Consider the following 20,071-nt stretch of genomic DNA (forward strand, 5'->3'; position numbering starts at 1 on the left):
TGCGCGCGCCCGCCACCTAGTGCGGGGGCGCGCACCGCGGGATCCGCCGCGCTGGGTAGGCCCCGGTCGGGCCTGGCCGGGGGCGCGTCTGAGAGGTGGAGACCGGGAAGGTGGGAGAGGAAAGGAGAGGAAGCGGGCAAACGAGGGCCCGTGGGCCCGCGTCCCAGCGCGCCACCTAGGCTGTGCTTGTGTTGGGCCCGGGTCGGAGCCTGGGCGAGATCGTGCTGTGTCATGCAGGCCCCGGCCGGCCTGATTGACCCTCTCGGAACTGCGGCCCCGGCGTAGTGAGGTCTTACGTCTCACGCTGCTTGCGCGGAGCCCCAGGGCCTTGAGGCACCGGTCTGCGAATCCGCATACCACCCGTGGACGACCCTGGGCCCACGAAGAGAGCAGGCCCCGCGAGCCCGCAGCCCCAACTGGGCCCGGTGGGCGTGGACTTTGGGCCACGTGAAGGCCTCTGGAGCCTTGAGACTAAGGCTGCGGTTCCGGGCGGGGGAAGTCCCAGCGAGCTCAGGAAAGCTCACACTGGCCCTTTTGGAGCTGGGACTACTTGGCCCGAGGTTGGCATCCTCAGCCACCTGAGTTGTGAGGGCCTGTTCAGGAAAGGGCAGCCCCTGCCTTTCGCCTCTGGCCATCTTCCTACTTTAGGCCTACGAGGAGGCTCTAGAGAGGTCCTTGCTAAAGTTTGAAGCTCACTTTCTGTTTTGTGGCCTTCCCTACACTAAAGCTTTCGTGACTTGCAGGTTGGAGTTACCCAAACCCTTCAGGGAAAAGACACACGCCCCTTTCCTGAAACAGCTACCTAGAGAAATTCTCTGGGCCTTGGGGGTTTCTGGCCCTACCTTCATCTCTCAGGAAAGCATCAGATAAAACCTGGCCACCTCAGCCTATTCTGCCTAGAATCTAGAGGTTTAGATACAAAAAAAAAAAAAAAAAAAAAAAACACGTTCTACTAAAAACTTGTATGTAAATCACCTTCCTGCTTTGAAGAGATTAGTGTTTTGAGGTGTGTTCCTTTTTTTCAAGTTTCTGAATTGGGATGAAGTATTACTCAGTTGCTTAATTAAAAAGGTGATTGTTGATGCCTAAAATAGGCTCTCAGGTTATATCCAGCTAGCCTCTGCTTTTCAAAACTAAAAATCTAAAATTCTTGTAACCTGGAATCACTAGCAGTTTCTCACCTCTAGGTCATCTTAATGACTTACTGAATCTCCTCCAAGTCTCCTGTGGCCTGTTGGTTCTGGAAAGGACCTGAGTCATGCATAAGACAATGGGGAATGTTCCCAAAGAACCTCCAGAATTGCTGTTAGCCTATGGTCAGGCTGAATTCACTCTTTTACTGATCTCCACAGATAAGGAATTAGAGGTCTTTTGTTTGTTTTTGGTACCAGGGATTGGACCAAGAGGTGGATTAACCACTGAGCACATCCCTGTCTCCCCTGCCCTCCCACTTTTTTCTCTCCTTGAGACAGGGTCTTGCTAAGTTGCTTAGGGCTTCGCTAAGGTTCTGAGGCTGGCCTCCAACTTGTGACCCTTCTGCCTTAGCCTTCTCTGTTGCTGGAATTACAGGTGTGTGCCACCACACCCGGCTCTCCAGTCCTTTTTATTTTGAGACAAGGTCTTGCTGAGTTGCTGAGGCTGATTTCGAACTTGTGATCCTCCTGCCTCAGCCTCTGAGTTGCTGGGATTACAGGTGTGTGCCACTGTGCCTGTCCTAGAAGTTTTTACCTTAAGTGAAGGGCATATCACTCTTTAGAGGTAGGGTCAGTAATGGTAGGCATATTGGAGGTTTTTCTAGAATGCAGTTTTGAGGTTAATATACAAACTATGATGACTTGAAGCAACTGGCATTTTATTTTTTTCCAGCCCCAGTCTTGAAAATCAAACAGGAAGATGGACAGTCCTTGGGGGGAGTATAGGATGGTATTTTGATGGGTTGGGGGTAGGCAGAAGAACTGGTAAGTTTACATAGGTTGCCCTGGGCAGTCACATTGCCCATACTAGAGTGTTGATGATTTTTGAAAGAGTCTACCTGCTCTGCAGCACTGTGCCCAGAATGGCACACTTTTAGGATGGAGGAGTAAAGTTACAGATGAGGAAACTACTATTGGAAATTAGTTTAAAAGCAGTAGTAAAGATAGAACCAGCCAGATGTGATGATGCATGCTTGTAATCCTAGTGACTCCAGAGGCTGAGGCAGGAGGATCGCGAATTCAGAACCAGCCTCAGCAACTTAGGCCCTAAAATTTCAGTGAGTCCCTGTTTCTAAATAAAATATTAAAAAGGGCTGGGGATGTGGCTCAGTGGCCGAATGTTCCTGGGTTCAATCCCTGGTACCAAACAACAAAAAACCCAAAACAAAAACAACAAACCAGAGTGAAGATTAGCAGAGAGCTTATCACTTTGTAAAATGAATGGGTTTATTTGATATTCTAGAGCCCATGCATCTTATCTATTTTCCAAATTGTGAAGGTATATCTAATGGCAATACTATTTTGTTAGCAATATTCCTAGCTCCTAGAACAGTACCTGGATTACAGTAGACAATTGTTGAATGAAGAAATAGTTCTATTTTTTTCTTTGGTTAACACATTTGCCCAACCTTAGTGAGAAGAGGTAACTCTTCAAAAGGAGAGCCCATTGAATCTAGTATGTGATGGAGAGAGCTAGCTAAAAAATTGTTTTCATTCACTATTTGGTGAATGATCCTACCTTCTAGGAAGTGAAAGAAATTGAGTTTAGACTATGGCAACCTTAATTTGGATGAGAGGGATTTGAATTTGTCCCATGTTTTAGCATTTCTTGGTTTTGACTTGATGAACGAACTCTATGAAGTTGTGTGCCTTTGCAGAAATTACTGTGAAGTTCCTTTAGACTTGATTCTGACTAATTGCCTGCCTGCCTCTTTCCTGGGGATTGAACCAGGGCCTCACATATGCCAAGCAAGCACTCTTCTCTGAGTACATTCCTAGACCTTTTAAAATACTTTTTATTTTGACCAGGCAGATCTCCAACTTGAGATCCTGTTCCTCAATCTCTCAAGTAGCTGAGGCATGTAGAACCCCTGCCCAATTTTGAACCTCTTTCTGAAGGTTCTAGACTGTTAAATGTTTTTTCTGAATATGATAGTTTTTGTGTGCTTGGTTTTCTTTTTCTTCTGTGTGTGTGTGTGTGTGTGTGTGTGTGTGTGTTGGTACTATGATTGAACCTAGGGGCATTTTGTCACTCAGCTACATCTCTATCTGCTTTTAAAAAATTATTTATTTATTTATTTTGAGGGGGCCTTGCTAAGTAGGCTGGGCTGACCAAGGATCCTCTTGCCTCCGCCTTCCAAGTCTTTGGAATTACAGGCGTGCAGCCACTACACCTGCCTGTGCTTGGTATTCTTGTGGTACTTGGGAAAGCTCTGGCATTGAACAGGTCTATCTTGTGAGGAGAGTAGTGCTAAAAATTCTGCTTCATTGTTCCCCAGCTTGCTTGGTGAGACTTGGTGTCCCCAGGCCCCTAAGGGAAGTTGTCTAGCTCAGTTTATTCCTTGGAAGGTTAGCATAAAAAAGAGCTTGTGTTTTGCTTTGGAGTACTAATCATGATGACCATTAGAACCTTGTTACAGGCATTGTGTTGAGTATTTACACTCATTATCTCACTTAAAATGGTAAATCTCTTTATTATTTATTTAAAAAATTCTTTTAAAAAAGTAAATCTCTTGAAATAGGTACTACTGCAGTCCCCATTTTACAGATGAGGACATCAAAGTCCAGAGAGATTAACTAACTTGCCCAATGTTGCAATTAAACATTGGCAGTGTTGGGATTCAGATAGGTCTGACTGCATCGCTCCTGCTCTGAACTGATGTTTTATACAGTTTTAAGACTTATTTTCATTTCTCTTAATTATTAGAGTTAATAGAATGAGGAATGTAATATAACTGGATACTGCTCCTTGTTTTCTTGATTGAATTTCTTTCATCTGAGTTCTCTATAGGAATACCTTCACCTATCCACTTTGTTTCCTAAGTGTGTGTTTTTTGGAGACTGTTGGGGCCTCTAGATATGGGGTATCTATTGGAACTGACTTTGTTTCCTCCTTCTAGTTCAAAGGGTGATGACTTATCAACAGCCATTCTTAAACAGAAGAACCGTCCCAATCGGTTGATTGTTGATGAAGCCATCAATGAGGACAACAGTGTGGTATCCTTGTCCCAGGTAAGTTGGGTAGACACTCCAGTCTTTCTTTATTGCACTGGAGGGATTTCCCCAGGTTTCTTTTCTCATTTTTCTTACAGTGGCAGCAGATAGAGTGGGGTTTACTGGGAATCCCAGTCTCCAGGGCTGCTGCTTACCCCATTTTGCCCAGTGACCCAAAGGCCTTAACCTTCTTTCCTTAGCCCAAGATGGATGAACTGCAGTTGTTCCGAGGTGACACAGTGTTGCTGAAAGGAAAGAAGAGGCGGGAAGCTGTGTGCATTGTGCTTTCTGATGACACATGTTCTGATGAGAAGATTCGAATGAATAGAGTTGTTCGGAATAACCTTCGTGTACGCCTAGGGGATGTCATCAGGTGTGTGTGTGGGGTTCTTGGCCCCTCAGGGATGGGAGGTCAGAGACATCCTGCATTAAAGGCAGTATTCCCCTATGTTACAGCCAGTATGATTTCCTTGGCAGCTGCTGGTACAGGAAGCCACCTGGCCATGGGAGGACCTATGCTTCAGAGTTCTCTTTAGGTTTCAGTTCTGTCTTCCTGGACTTCAAAATCTACCTCTGCATAGCCCATGAGACAAGTTGACGTTTCTGTGACTCTTGATGCCTTTGTTTTTTCTTGTTAGAGGTATAAGCCATCATATCTTAGGATGAGGGTATATAGCTGCCAAATAGCCTCCTTATTTACTACTGTGTTCAATGAATGGTTTGTGATGGGGCTAGAATGAGGTGGGAAGCGTATGAAAGGTGGGCTTCTAATGGTTCTTTTAAGGATGTAAGTTAATCTAGGAGAGTGGTATGGTTGGAGCCAGACCCAGGATAGCTTCAGTGTGAGTGATTTTGCTTGTTCTTATATAAATGTAAATGAGAGGCTTCCCCAACTACCAGTCACCTGGCTAAGATCATCTAAGGCTTCTGATTATTTTTCATGGACTCTTCTTCCTGAGGATGCTTATACTTTCTGAAGATTTTCTGACCATGTGGCTGAGATTATTTTTTCACTTCTATTTCCCTGACCATGACACTTGTCTGACTAAGGCCTCTCTTGTATTATTAAGTCACTAGTATTAGCTAGAAGGAATCATCCTTGGATGTCATTCACTGAAGACTCTAGTAGTAGGGTTGTATGTGTCTTTTTTGGTGGGACTTCCAAATGTTCTTAATTTTGGCTCACTGATTAGGAGTGGGCTGCCCTAGTAGCCTCTTTTAGTAGCTTTTGCTACCCTACCCTGAGTGTGACCTGTCTTAGTTCTGCTTTGCTGTTCCTTTGCCTTCACTCCAACCCTGCTCTCCTTCCTCTCTTCACCTAAAGCCATCCCTGCCTTTTCTTTTTCGCTTGCCATCAGCTGTCTGTGCCAGGCCCTTTCGGACGCCCAGTGCTTGGGGCTGCAGTGTGGTTGGTAATGTGGAGTCTGCTTGTCATCCTCAGCATCCAGCCATGCCCTGATGTGAAGTACGGCAAACGTATCCATGTGCTACCCATCGATGACACAGTGGAAGGCATCACTGGCAATCTCTTTGAGGTATACCTTAAGCCGTACTTCCTGGAAGCTTATCGACCCATCCGGAAAGGTGAGAGATAATTCTAGGAACTGAGTTTTAAGGATGTTTGTGGGAATACTTTAGAGTATTGGAATATCTTTTTCTCATTTTCATATATATGTGTATAACACATGTATCTTACTATGTGTCTTCTCTGCCTCTGTGTTCCCAAAGAGTAAGCTGTCCTCTTGTCCTCTCGTGTCTCTGAAGTGAGAAGGTGGTTCATTTTAGCTGTGTTATAGTTAAAAAGTGCATAACTCTACCATTGATGGTTATAGTAGTGAAAGCTTGGTCTGTCTCTACCCTGGAAGTTATATTTTATGGGCTTTACTGAGACAAGGAGAGGTGGAGTGGGGCAGAATAGGGCAATATGTAGTGATTTGCCATTTTAGACCTTAAGGAATTCTCATTTGGTCTGGTAGTTGACCTCTAACTGCACTTTTACTGCTTGCTCTTTTAGGAGACATTTTCCTTGTCCGTGGTGGGATGCGTGCTGTGGAGTTCAAAGTAGTGGAGACAGATCCCAGCCCTTATTGCATTGTTGCTCCAGACACAGTGATCCACTGTGAAGGAGAGCCTATCAAACGAGAGGTGAGTTTGCTCCCTGGCCCTAGTACCCGTTTCGTTGTATTTAGTGTGGGAGTCATGTTGCAACTGTTGAGACTGGGTGCTTTTTGGACTTAGCTGCTTCTGGAAGTGGGGAAACCTCCCCAATGTACATTTCTGGGCCCATGTGTTTTTTGGAGAACCCAATACCAGGAATTTTAGATTGAACCTAAAAGTTATAACAGATTGGAATATTTTTTTCTTTTTTTCTTGTTGCACTGGGAATCAAACCCAGGGCTTTGTGTACTCTAGTCAAGTGCTCTGCAACTGAACTGTCAGCAGCCCTGGAATAATTTTTGAAATGAAGCTAATGGATGACATCCAGGCCTGTGCCCCATTCCCAGAGTTTCTAGTTTTAGGTTTTAGAGAGTCCTTTCCAGAAAGAGTAAGGGCTGTGTGAGAGGAAAGGACTGTGCCTTGGAATTTTTGAAGTAGTTCTTTAATGCAAGATCCCTTTAGACAAGAATCTTGTCATATTCATACAGCAGATTTTTCCACACCAGTTAATGGAATTATTTGGAGAAACTCTTTATTTTAGCTGATAAAATATTCCTGCCTTCTCCTTTCTTTGTCTCTCCCATGTTCAGGATGAAGAAGAGTCCTTGAATGAAGTAGGCTATGATGACATTGGTGGCTGTAGGAAGCAGCTAGCTCAGATAAAGGAGATGGTGGAGCTTCCTCTGAGACATCCTGCACTCTTTAAGGCAATTGGCGTGAAGGTGAGCTTCCTGGGCTTTATGGGTTCTAGTCTAGGATGGTAATTAATGTCTACACAACATCTAATCCTCGGACTGTTTTCACTTATGGCTTGGATTAGAGGGGCATTGTTATTTTAGTTGGTTTTGTAGAAAGCTCTAAATTTATTAAAGCTACTGATGGTAAAGAATAGCAGGCTAGCTGGATGTGGTGGCACACATCTATAATCCCAGCAATTTGGGAGGCTAAGGTAGGAGGATTGCAAGTTTGAGACTAGCCTCAGCAAATTAGTGAGGCCCTAAGTAACTCAGTGAGACTGTCTCAAAAAAAAATAATAAAAGGGGCCTCTGGTTGTGGCTCAGTGGTCGGGCGCTTGCCTAGTATGTGCGAGTCACTGGGTTTTATAAAGGTATAAAAAATGTTGGGGAAAAAAAAAGAAATAATAAAAGTGCTAAGATGTTGCTCAGTGGTAGAGCGCCCCTGGGTTCAATCCCCAGTACCAAAAAAAGAAAAGACAAACTAATTATGTTTTTTTTAAAACTGGGAATTGAACCCAGGGCATTTGACCACTGAACCACACCCCTAGGCCCCCCCTCTTTAAAATATTTTTTTAGATGTTAATGCACCTTTATTTTATTCATTTATTTATATGCAGAACTGAGAATTGAACCTAGTGCTTCACACATGCTAGCCAAGCGCTCCACCACTGAGTTACAACTCCAGCCCCCCAGCCCCTTTTTATATTTTATTTAGAGACAGGGTCTCAACTAAGTTGCTGGGGCTGGCTTTGAACTAAAAATTCTGCCCTCAGCTTCCCCAGCTATTGGGATTACAGGTGTGTACCACCGGGTCTGGCTCACATGTATTTTTTTTTCTTTTGGTACTGGGGATTGAACTCAGGGACACTCAACCACTGAGGCATATCCCCAGCCCTTTTTTGTATTTTATTTACAGATAGGGGCTTACTGGGTTCTCAGCTCAGCATCTCGCTGTTGCTGAGGCTGGCTTTGAACTCTCAATCTCCTGCCTCAGCCCCCTGAGTCACTGGGATTACAGGCGTGTGCCATCGCGTGTGGCTCACAAATCTTTTATACTGAGCATGTATATGTACCTTTAAAAACATAAAAGCAGTTCTTAACCTCGTGGAGCCTGCAAAAACAATTCTCGCCATAATTTGCCCTTCTTTCAAGAACTTTGTCATTTAATAGAAGCAGACTTTAAGGAAATTTGCAGAGTGCTAGTGGTCCAGTACTACTCATCTAAGAGTGTAGCTTTCTGACCTTTTCTGTATCGTGGGACACACTGAAGATGAAATTAATACTTTGCCTTGTAAGCATTATACAAGTAATTTCATCTTCTATGTGAGCAGTTTCAATATCCTGCCTGTATGTGGGGCCACAGAAAAGATAGTTTCAAAGAGGAATATCTGTTGTTAACCCTAAGGAAAAGCATTCCGATATCATAATAAATTCTGGAAAACTGTGATTATAGAGTGAATGAAATTTTGACAATGAAGAATATAGACCATGTTTTTTTTAAATGGTTTAGCTGGTCCTTGGCATTTTGTCTTTAAGATCGAATTTATTCTAGTCCCAGGATCTTTAAACTCCCTTATAATAGAGTCTCTTAGGGTGGTTTCTGTGCTATTAGTCTCCTGTGGAAATTGCATTCATAAATGTTGCCATCTTTTTAGCAATATTTTCTCTGGTGTTGGCAGGACTGAGCTGAGTATGGCCTGAAGTAAATTGCCTAAGCAGCATTTACTGTCATTTACTTTCTTTTCTTTTTTTGGCAATACTAGAGATTGAACCCAGGGTCTTACATGTGCTAAGCAAGCATTCTACCACTGAGCTGCATCCATATCCATGAAAGGTTTATTTTTGGGAGGTACCAGAGATTGAACTCGGGGGGCGGGGGGGGGGAGAACGACACTTAACCACTGAGCTACATCCCCAGCCCTTTTTTTTGTGGTGCTGGAAATTGAACCATAGCCTTGTGCATGCAAGGCAAGCACTCTGCCAGCTTCCCTGTATCCCCAGCCCCTTTTTTGTTATTTATTTATTTTTAAAGAGAGAGAGAATTTTTAATATTTATTTTTGTTTTAGTTTTCGGCGGATACAACATCTTTGTTTGTATGTGGTGCTGAGGATCGAACCCGGGGGCCGCACGCATGCCAGGCGAGCGCGCTACCACTTGAGCCACATCTCCAGCCCTTGTTTTTTCTTTTGAGACAGGGTCTTGGTTTGTTGCTTAGGGACTCACTAAGTAGCTGAGGCTGGATTTGAACTTGGCAATCCTCATACCTCAGCCTCCCAAGCCACTGTGATTACAGGCATGCACCACCACACCCAGCCTCCTCCATGGCTTATTCTTATTGGTGTTAGGGTTAAACCCTGATTCTCACCCTCTCTAGAGCCCTAGTTGAGCCATTTTAAGATGGGTAGCGTTGGGAGAAGATGAAAGTCTGAACCTAATCACACTCTGTATTGGTTCTTAGCCTCCTCGGGGAATTCTCCTCTATGGACCTCCTGGGACTGGGAAGACCTTGATTGCCCGAGCTGTGGCAAATGAGACTGGAGCTTTTTTCTTCCTGATCAATGGTAAAAGTCTTGGTTCATCTTGACTTTGGCTAGACCCAACTTTGAGCTGAAGAGCTCATGGACGAGTGTCCATTTGCATCCATGCAGTTGCACATACTTTGGCATCTTCTGGTAGGGTGTATTACTGGATAGATAAGCTACAAATGAAAGATACTGTTGCTCCTTATCCTTTTCCCCCTTGAGAAAGATTGTGAACAGACTAAAGACATTTAGGAGGAGCAAAAACTGAAATGAGAAATCAAAAGGCACACAATTATTTGAGAGGGTTTGGGGAAGATGGGCTGAGATCACTTGGCTCTCTGAGAATGGTATTTACCTGGTAGAGGTCCAACTGGTATACTGCCTCCTTTTGACCAGTGGTCCCAGAGCATCTGCTATCTTCACACTTTTGGCTCTTCTGTGAGGAAAGTGTGCTGAGTCCTTTGGCTTCTCTCCAGCCTGCCCCTGATTGTCTTGGGATATTGGCTGTAGAGGTTACCACTTTCTTACCCGTGATGTTTCTATAGGCTGGGAAAATGAGAACTGATTTCTCATTTAGTATAGTTTTGTTAAAATGTTCTTTCTGAATCCTTTCAGGTCCTGAGATTATGAGCAAGTTGGCTGGTGAGTCTGAGAGCAACCTTCGTAAAGCCTTTGAGGAAGCTGAAAAGAATGCTCCTGCTATCATATTCATCGATGAGCTAGATGCCATTGCTCCCAAACGAGAGAAAGTAGGAGCTTACCTGAAGGATGGTGGGTGGTTGGAAGGTCTGATTTCGCTTCTTACCCGATAATCTTGTCTTGACAGACTCATGGGGAGGTGGAGCGGCGTATCGTATCACAGTTATTGACCCTTATGGATGGGCTAAAGCAGAGAGCACATGTAATAGTTATGGCAGCAACCAACAGACCCAATAGCATTGATCCAGCCCTACGGCGATTTGGTAAGGACCCCAGATTTCTTTCAACCCTACCCTTGCTCATAGGGAGATGATAGTTCTACTGGGTGTAATCTCCATGATCCCACCTCTGTCCTTATCTAAGTTAACAAATCCTGAGGATTTCTTAAAGCTCTTTGCAATGATAGAGCCCCAGGGATTCTTTTCCTTTCCCTATTTTTATCTAAAATGACCAACCATCCTGTTTGTCTGAGACTGACAAACCAGGTTTCCCAGGTCATGAAACCTTTAGTGCTAATGCTAGGAAAGCCTGAGGATGAGGTGGATGATTGCCTTAGGCCTGTTCCTTCTTCCCTCTGGACCCAGAAATGATCCCTGCACTGTCCCACAGGTCGCTTTGACAGGGAAGTAGATATTGGAATCCCTGATGCTACAGGACGTTTGGAAATTCTTCAGATCCATACCAAGAACATGAAGCTGGCAGATGACGTGGACCTGGAACAGGTGGAGTCTTGATGAGGGCTGACCAGGAATTAGGATATCTTTGTTTCTAAGAAGTTGCAAGGAACTGATTAGAGATGAGCTTAAGATGGGAGGAGATTGGTTTTGATTCCTAGGGAGGGGAAAGAAAATGATCTGAAACTGAATCCAGGAAAAAAGTGATGTGTTTTAGTGATAATGCAGTAGAGTAAAGCAGAATTGTTGGGGTAACTTTATTTCCACTGCCCAAATTCAGGCTCGAGTACTGAAACCTCAACTGGTGGAGGGTCTGCTAGTATATGTGTTCAAGCAAGTGGAAGAGATCATGATTCTTTTATCCCTCAAGTTTCCTAAGGCAGCTGGGTCTTAGAGACAGAATATCAGTAGATATCTTTCTGCAGGTAGCCAATGAGACTCATGGACATGTGGGTGCTGACTTAGCAGCTCTGTGCTCAGAGGCTGCCCTGCAGGCCATCCGCAAGAAGATGGATCTAATTGACTTAGAGGATGAGACCATTGATGCTGAAGTCATGAACTCCCTGGCAGTGACTATGGATGATTTCCGGGTAAGGACTATACCCCCACCTGAGATACACACACACACACATACACTTTCCCTCCCGTGGGAAGTCTCATCCCCGTTTTTATTTATTTTTTCCTTTTTAGTGGGCCTTGAGTCAGAGCAATCCATCAGCACTGCGGGAAACTGTGGTAGAAGTGCCACAGGTAACCTGGGAAGACATTGGGGGCCTGGAGGATGTCAAACGTGAGCTTCAGGAGCTAGTCCAGGTAGGGTAACTTGGTCTAGGAGAGTCCCTGACACAGTATGTTGTAATTGACCTGAGTGGTCTCAGGGTGTCAGCACATTCTCTGCTAGAATTGTGACACCACTACTCAGAAACCTGCTCCTAGGTAGCCAGGTTTTTAGCCCATAGAATGCACCATAAAGTGGTGGAGGGATTGATTCTGTTTGGTTATGTTTCTTTCAAAATATGAAGGTATGGGATTGGGGATTGCTTGCTGGCATGCACAATGCCCTGAATTCGGTCCTTGGCCCTGGGGGGGAAAAAATGGAGGTAGCCTTGAATCTTCTTTCCTTTGCCTTCTAGTATCCTGTAGAACACCCAGACAAATTTCTTAAGTTTGGTATGACACCATCCAAGGGAGTTCTATTCTATGGACCTCCAGGCTGTGGGAAAACCTTGCTGGCTAAAGCTATTGCTAATGAATGCCAGGCCAACTTCATCTCCATCAAGGGTCCTGAACTGCTCACTATGTGGTTTGGAGAATCTGAGGCCAATGTCAGGGAAATCTTTGACAAGGTAAGGTATAAGAGGCTGGGCTATCTGTTCACTTGCTTGGGGGCAAGGTAGGATAGAAACTGATTCTTTAGGAGAGTCAAAATAGTCTTATTGGGCTGGGGTTGTGGCTCAGCGGTAGAGCATACGCCTAGTGCGTGTGAGGCCCTGGGTTCGATTCTCAGCACCACATATAAATAAATAGATAGATGGATAGAAAGGTGCTGTGTCCAACTATAACTAAAAAATAAATATTTTTAAAAAATCATCTTAATATTGTCACCTCGTCTGGGACATTGGAAATTACTTTTTTCCTTCTTAGGTCTGAGAGACTCAGTTGTGTTAATGCTAAGTTTTTGTTCCTTCCACAGGCACGCCAAGCTGCTCCTTGTGTGCTGTTTTTTGATGAGCTGGATTCAATTGCCAAAGCTCGTGGTGGTAACATTGGAGATGGTGGTGGGGCTGCTGACCGAGTAATTAACCAGATCCTGACAGAAATGGATGGCATGTCCACAAAAAAGAATGTTTTCATCATTGGCGCTACCAATCGGCCTGACATTATTGATCCTGCCATCCTAAGACCTGGCCGCCTTGATCAGCTTATTTACATCCCACTGCCTGATGAGAAGTCCCGTGTTGCCATCCTCAAGGCCAATCTGCGCAAGTCCCCGGTTGCCAAGGCAAGGTTGTGGGCCATAGGGCCTTGTGAGGCTGGTGTGGAATGCTTTTTGGTTTCTGGACAGGGTTCCATTGGGGATTTCTGGGGTTAGGACTGGTCTAATAGGAGCTGGATATAGTAGTGTCTTACTCCTTTAATCCCAGGAACTCTGGAGGCTGAGGGAGGAGGAATTGCAAATTTGAGGCCAGCTCCGGCAACTTAGTGATACCCTTTCTCAAAAGAAAAAAATTAAAAAGGGCTGGGGATGTGGCTCAGTGATTAAGTATTCCTAAGTATTCCTGGGTTCAATCCCTGGCACGCCCCTTTTTTTTGTTGTTTTTGTTTTAAGTAAAGGACTGGTGATGTAGCTCAGTGGTAAAGTGTCTATGGGTTCAATCCCCAGTACCAAATAATTTTTAAAAAATGGGTGAGGCAGAAGATGGGGCACACTGAAGTTGGAAGTGCTTAGGGAGCCTGAAGATCAGTATATCCCAGGAGATGAAAGGCTAAATTCTAAAGTAGCTGTGCTGCTGCTTTCAGGATGTGGATTTGGAGTTCCTGGCAAAGATGACTAATGGCTTCTCTGGAGCAGACCTGACAGAGATTTGCCAACGTGCTTGTAAGCTGGCCATTCGTGAATCCATTGAGAGTGAGATTAGGCGAGAACGGGAGAGGCAGACAAACCCATCTGCCATGGTGAGTCTGCATCAGTGGTGCCAGTGTTGGAAGCCAGGGAACAGTCTCTGCCGTGCCCTGGGCCCTGGAGTTGAGAATACGAGATATTTGAAAAGTTATCCTGCCTGAAAAAAATATTGAGTCAGGGCATTAAAGAGAGAATGCTGAGGTAAAGCATTCCACAGTATTTCCTTCCTCCTTGAAGAAAATCAAAGTATAACTGTGCAACAACAAACAGATAATGATGATGACCTGTACGGCTAAGTGATGGTGGCTATAGTTAAGGTTTCAGACTTAACTATAGCTCTATCACTGGTAGTGGGGGAAGAGGACATGGACCTACCAAAATATTTTTGTGTGTAAGCTCTATAAAGATGACTTGTTTCTCACTTTATCATGGTTCCATGTTTGTGACTTAATAAAGAAATGAGTAAGTGGCTTTTTTTTTTTACCTTTTGGGAAGAGATCTGTGACATCTCTCCTTCAATAAGATTTTATAAAGTAATGATGTATTAATGCTTGGAAGCAGACTTGTAAGCCAGAGCAATGGGGGTGGCCTCTCAGTGGAAGAGAGAGGGTTTGAGAGAGTTTGGATAAAGGGATAAACAACCCAATTAACTCGATCTAGTAGTAGGGTTGCAGGAATTGGGAAAACCCAGGTTTATTTAATTAATCACATGTGTTACTGGAAGCAAGGCCATTACATAGGGAGTAATTCTATGTGGTAAACCCTGAGAGCAATTGATATTTTCTTTTTGAACTTTAGATTTATTGAGGTATAATATTTATGCAGTAATATGCACTGCATCCTTTTTAGATACAATTTCTATGCTTTTTGACAGATGTGTATTTAAGTTCTATAACTACTATCACTGTTTAAGTTTCCTCAGCCCATTTAGTCAGCAGTCAGCATCTTCTCCCTTTATTAGACCCTGACAAACACTGATGTGATTTCTATCCTTGCACTTTTCCCTTTTCCAGAATCCATTGACGAGTTTTAAAACTAATGTGACTAATGGCTTCCCTAGAGCAGAGCAGTGACTCAATTTTAGAAAGTTTGGTCTGGTATCTTAGGCAGATTAGATTGAGGACCAGGAGACAAATAAGCTACTGCAGTAATAGAAGGGTGGGGAGACCAGGGACAGAGTCAAATCTGGGTCTTAACTAGCCAGGGCGGTCTGTATTTACCAATTTTTTTTATAGGAAGTAGAAGAAGATGATCCAGTGCCAGAGATCCGCAGAGATCACTTTGAGGAAGCCATGCGCTTTGCCCGTCGTTCTGTCAGTGATAATGACATTCGGAAGTATGAAATGTTTGCTCAAACCCTTCAGCAGAGTCGAGGTTTTGGCAGTTTCAGGTAATGGTTGGGGGCAGTGGGCAGTTCTTAAGTTGCTTTGGGGACCTGTGTAAAGAAGATGACGAGAGTCCTAAAGAATGTAGAGTGAAAAGCCTACACAGGTCCTATCCTTACCCTCTTTTTTTTTTTGTCTTTTCTCTTAATATACAGATTCCCTTCAGGGAACCAGGGTGGAGCTGGCCCTAGTCAGGGCAGTGGAGGTGGCACAGGTGGCAGTGTGTACACAGAAGATAATGATGATGACCTGTACGGCTAAGTGATGGTGGCCAGCGTGTGGCGAGCTGGCCTGGTTGGACCTTGTTCCCTGGGGGTGGGGGCGCTTGCCCAGGAGGGACCAGGGGTGCGCCCAGGGCCTGCTCCATTTCTCAGTCTGAACAGTTGAGCTACCAGTCAGACTCTGGACAGGGGGTTTTTTGTTGCAAAAAATACAAAACAAAAGTGATAAAATAAAAGTGATTTTCTTTTGGGAGGTGGAGAGTGAATTAACCAACAGAGAATTGGGCCTTTGGGCCTGCGCCATTTCTCTTGTAGTTTGGGGCAGTGCAGGGGACCTGTGTGGGGTGTGAACCAAGGCATTACCACTGACTCCTACAGTAAAGCATCTGCACGTCACTCAATGCTGCCGGAGCCCTCCCTTCCCGGAGCCAACCTGGGTAGGTGGGTGAGGGGCCACAGTTGCTGGGTGTTTATATAGAGAGTAGGTTGATTTTATTTTACATGCTTTTGAGTTATTGTTGGAAAACTAATCACAAGCAGTTTTTAAACCAAAAATTGACATGTTCTAAAAGGACAATAAACGTTGGGTCAAAATGGAGCTTGAGTCCTGGCCCTTGTGCCTGCTTCTTTTTCTGGGAAGGGCCTTGGGCTACCCCTCATTGACAAGGCACAATCCCAATGAAGTCTTGGAGGTAAGATCACACCCTTTTCTGACTGATGAACATTGGTATGATATCTCCTGCTGGCTCACTGTGTATCTGCAGTTATCACTGGATAGATTTGCTGTGGAAGAGGAGCAGCCTGATGGAGCTGCATCTGTGGAGAATGTGGCATCTTTCTACCTAAATATTTGGTGTGGATGGTAAGGCTAGGCCTGTAGAAGCCCTCTTATCTTATTTTTTTTTTTTTAATAGTTTTAGTTGTAGATGGACACAATATTTTTTATGTGGCACTGAAAATCGAATCTAGTGCTTCACACATGCTAGGCAAGCAATCCACCACTGTGCTACAACCCCAGCCCAGAGCCACCTTATCTTGACCAAGAACTAGATTTGAAAGTACTCTCTAAAAATCTTAAGGTTGTAAAAGTATAGTAATCTTATGTCTGCTTTTGAATATTCTCTGTGCCCCCTCTGCTTTTCCCCCACTTTTTTTTTTTTTTTGGTGGCACTGGGGATTGAACTCAAGCTCTTTACTACTGAGCTATACCCCCAGCCTTTTATTTATATATAAATTTTTAAATTTATGTATATATTATTTATTTTGAGACAAGGTCTCACTAAGTTGCTTAGGGCCTCACTCAGTTGCTGAAGCAATCTTTGAATCCTCCTGTCTAAGCCTTTGGAGTTGCTGGGATTAACAGGTGTGCACCCAGCCTCTATCTGGTTTTACGTACAAATCATTTTTAAATTGGGACATCTCTGGAACTTTTGCTGTGAGTAGATAGATATTTTTGCACTGGTGGAATTTGAATTGACTATTCCTTATTTTCTTTGATTTCTTCACTAAATGTTACTAGTCCTCCTTAGCTTACTGGTCCTCTCATTTAGGTGTATTTCTCATGGTTAGCCAACAGTCTTTTTTTCTGCTCTGAATTTTGACACTGTCATCTCTGAGAGTTGGCTGCCTGACCTCAATGAGGGCCAAAGACAAGGCTATTTTGGGAAAGGTTTTTTTTGTTTGTGGTACTGGGATTAGACCAGTACTCTATCACTGAACAACATCAATGAATATTCTCTGTGCACCCTCTGCTTTTCCTTTTCCTTTTTTTTTTTTTTTTTTTTTTGTGTGTGTGTGTGTGTGGTGGTGGTGGTGCTGGGGATTGAACTCTACTACTGAGTTCTATAACCTCAGCCCCCTCTGTAGATTCTTTAGGAAAAACCAAGAGAAGACTTGTACTCAGGAGACCTGCTGCTAATTCTAGCACTCGTGTTTGAAGCAGTGTAGTTGTAGATTGAAGTGCTTATTTTGGGGTCTCAAGCTGGTACAAGGATTGAAAATGCTTCTAAAACTGTAGAAAGTAGTGTGAATGGCTGTTGCGACAACTTGCACCTACAGAAGCATGCATACTTGAAATTTCAAGAAGCAAATTGTGTAGGCAGTCCATTCCAGCCCCACTTCTTATCCCTGTGTTCTCAAAAAAACTGGAGGGCTGGGGATATAGCTCATTTGGTAGAATGCTTGCCTCGAATGCACAAGGCGCATCCTGGGTTCAATCCCCAGCATGACCCCCCCCCCCAAAAAAAAAAAAAAAAAAAGAAATTATTATTACTGGTACTGGGGATTGATTTAACATTTATGAATGTTAGTCAAGCATTCTACCACTTAGCTATATCCCCAGCCCTTTGGGACAAAAGATGAATTTCCTAGGCTGGCCTTGAACTTGGTGATCCTTCTGCCTCAGCCTTCTGAGTAGCTGAGATTAGAGGCATGTACTACCAAGCCTGGTAAGAAAACTGGAATTTAATCTTAACTAGCTAAGCACTTTTTTAAAAAAAATATTTATTTTTTAATTTTAGGTGGATACAATATCTTTATTTTAGTGTGGTGCTGAGGATTGAACCCAGTGCCTCACGTGTGCTAGGCAAGCACTCGATATCACTTGAGCCACAACCCCAGCCCCTAAGCACTTCTTTCCATAGGATAAGTGCTATGAGTAGAGGATTGTTTTGACCAAGATTATGGCATCAAATAGATCACAGAACCAACAATATACTATAGAGGCAAAGGTGGAACTGTAAAACTAACATTTTACGATGTATTTGGGTCTAAGATATAAATTGCTCTGATGATCCACTATATACTCAGTGCCCATAAAGAACACAGGCCTGCCAAACATTAGTTCAACTGAACTGTGACAAATGTTAAGTGGTTTGTAAGTCTTTCCTACCCCTTCTGAGACCTTTAAAAAACTTAAGAATATAGGATTTGAACTTTTCATAAAGCTCTTTAGAGAAGCATAAACATTAACTGTTGCCATGTCAAGTGGAAATTGAAAATTACATTGTTTTGAGACCATAGTAGTGGAGGGGAATGTTCTTCAACTCTGCCCTTTGCCAGCAAGACTCAGACTCTATAGATAGGTTTGGACAATATGAAATAGAACAGGGATTTTAATGAGGAAGCAGAGCAACATCATGTAGCTTCTGAGTGCTGTTAAATTTTCAAATAAAATATACAAATTGGAGTGAATATTGTAGAATATAAAGAGCACTGGTTTGGGAGTTTGGACTTTTTATCTTACATAGCTTCAGTTTCTTTAAAGCCATATTCTTGGGGCTTGGGCTGGGGCTCAGCAGTAATGTATTTGCCTGGCATGTGTGAGGCACTGGGTTTGATTCTCAGCACTGCATATAAATAAATAAAGGTCTATCATCAACTAAAAATAATCTTAAAACAAATTATCTTTAAAACAAAATAAATAAAGCTATACTCTCAGAAAAGTGTGCCGTTAATAAGGTTGTAAGCAAGGGAAACCATACCATGACAAAATAATAAGCAGGCTCTGGAGATAGTATGAGCTAGGTCCTTGATGGTGGTAAACTAGTGGTAAGGAGAAGAGAAAGGGAGAGCACTTAGAGCAAAAAGCATAGGGTAGAAAGCAGGACATGCTTAAGTAGGAGAATAGAATAGCAAGGGAATACTGGAATGAATTTGAAGAGATCAGGAACCATGTTGTGAATAGAAGTGAACTAAAGGTATGATAAATTTAGGCAGGGAAGTGATTATCAGATTGTGATATTAATTTGCCCTTCCCCTCTTATTGTAAAAAACCTGCTTCCAGATATACAGTACAATAGCCGCATGCTCATTGTTTTGTATAGACAATTCCACTTTGTATTGGCAGGGGTGGAACTGATTGAAGTACACAGGGGTTGTTCTACCAGTGTTATACCCCAGCCCTTTTGTTTTTAAATTTTGAGACAGGGTCTTGCTGTATTGCTAAGGCTGGCCTTGAACTTGCAATTTTCCTGCCTCAGTCTCCTGAGTAGCTGGGATTACAGGTGTGTGCCATTGTACCCAGATGATAATTTTTTTGTTTTTTGGGGTACTAGGGATTGATCCTGGGGATGCTTAACCATTGAGTCATGTCCTCAGCTCTTTTAATTTTTTATTTTGAGATATAGTTTTGTGAAGCCACTTAAGGGCCTTGCTAAACTGCTGAGGCTGGCTTTGAATCTGTGATTCTGCTGCCTCAGCCTCCCGAGTTGCTGGAATTTCAGGCATGTGCCTCCATGCCTGGCAAAAAAAAAAAAAAAAAAATTACTATTTCTAATAGCCAGAGGTATTACGATCTTAACTCTTAAATCTTTTTGTATGTGTGTGTGTAAATATGTGTCTATGTATTTTTAAAGCTAAAGTGAGATCATACTACTTGATAACTTTTTTAAGTTGGTAAGTACCACCTTTCCCTCATAAATTTTCTGGGGCGGTGGTTAGGAATCAGTCTAATACCTATACTATATTGAGATTTTCCCAAGTAACCAAATGTGACAACTAGGTTGACCAATATACCCAATCTAGAAGTTGCATCTGTATGTTACTTTGCTCAAACTTACGGCATCTACTTGAAAAAAATGGAGTCAGTTGAACTATAGCCCATGTGGAGGATGGATTAAAAGTAATATGACAACTAATTTGGTGAGAAATGATAACTGGACTAAGAGTGGTGGAAATGAGGTGAAGATGGATTTGAAATGCATTTTATGATATAATTTGATGATGGATCAGGGAGAAGGGCAACAGAGGAGTTAAGAATGACAAGTTTCTGGCTCAGGTATTTGGATGATATAGTCTTTCAATAGAACTGTGTACACTGGAGGAAAAAAAAATTAGACAAGTTGAATATGCTCATATTAGTAAGC

General features: G+C 43.2%; 1 protein-coding gene across 3 annotated transcripts in view; it reads left to right on the plus strand.

Annotated features, from left to right (window-relative positions):
• LOC107147824 (valosin containing protein) overlaps positions 1-15,804 on the plus strand; it is a 25,137-nt gene extending 9,333 nt beyond the window's left edge. Inside the window, exons 1-17 of one of the 3 annotated variants that reach the window (XM_015492395.2) lie at positions 38-55; positions 4,094-4,205; positions 4,388-4,560; positions 5,629-5,771; positions 6,202-6,332; positions 6,935-7,066; positions 9,541-9,643; positions 10,220-10,353; positions 10,431-10,566; positions 10,913-11,025; positions 11,403-11,567; positions 11,668-11,790; positions 12,111-12,323; positions 12,671-12,979; positions 13,498-13,653; positions 14,836-14,990; positions 15,141-15,804. In XM_015492395.2, the coding sequence (XP_015347881.2) occupies positions 4,394-4,560; positions 5,629-5,771; positions 6,202-6,332; positions 6,935-7,066; positions 9,541-9,643; positions 10,220-10,353; positions 10,431-10,566; positions 10,913-11,025; positions 11,403-11,567; positions 11,668-11,790; positions 12,111-12,323; positions 12,671-12,979; positions 13,498-13,653; positions 14,836-14,990; positions 15,141-15,246 (2,286 nt within the window). In that variant the 5' untranslated portion in view covers positions 38-55; positions 4,094-4,205; positions 4,388-4,393 and the 3' untranslated portion in view covers positions 15,247-15,804. Of the gene's footprint in view, positions 1-37; positions 56-92; positions 111-4,093; positions 4,206-4,387; positions 4,561-5,628; positions 5,772-6,201; positions 6,333-6,934; positions 7,067-9,540; positions 9,644-10,219; positions 10,354-10,430; positions 10,567-10,912; positions 11,026-11,402; positions 11,568-11,667; positions 11,791-12,110; positions 12,324-12,670; positions 12,980-13,497; positions 13,654-14,835; positions 14,991-15,140 lie in introns of those variants that run through there. The other 2 variants (XM_048783446.1, XM_048783445.1) reach the window with 2 other exon arrangements.
• The last annotated feature ends 4,267 nt before the right edge of the window (positions 15,805-20,071 follow it).

This window comes from Marmota marmota, unplaced genomic scaffold (genome assembly GCF_001458135.2).
Source record: "Marmota marmota marmota unplaced genomic scaffold, marMar, whole genome shotgun sequence".
Lineage (NCBI taxonomy): Eukaryota > Metazoa > Chordata > Mammalia > Rodentia > Sciuridae > Marmota > Marmota marmota.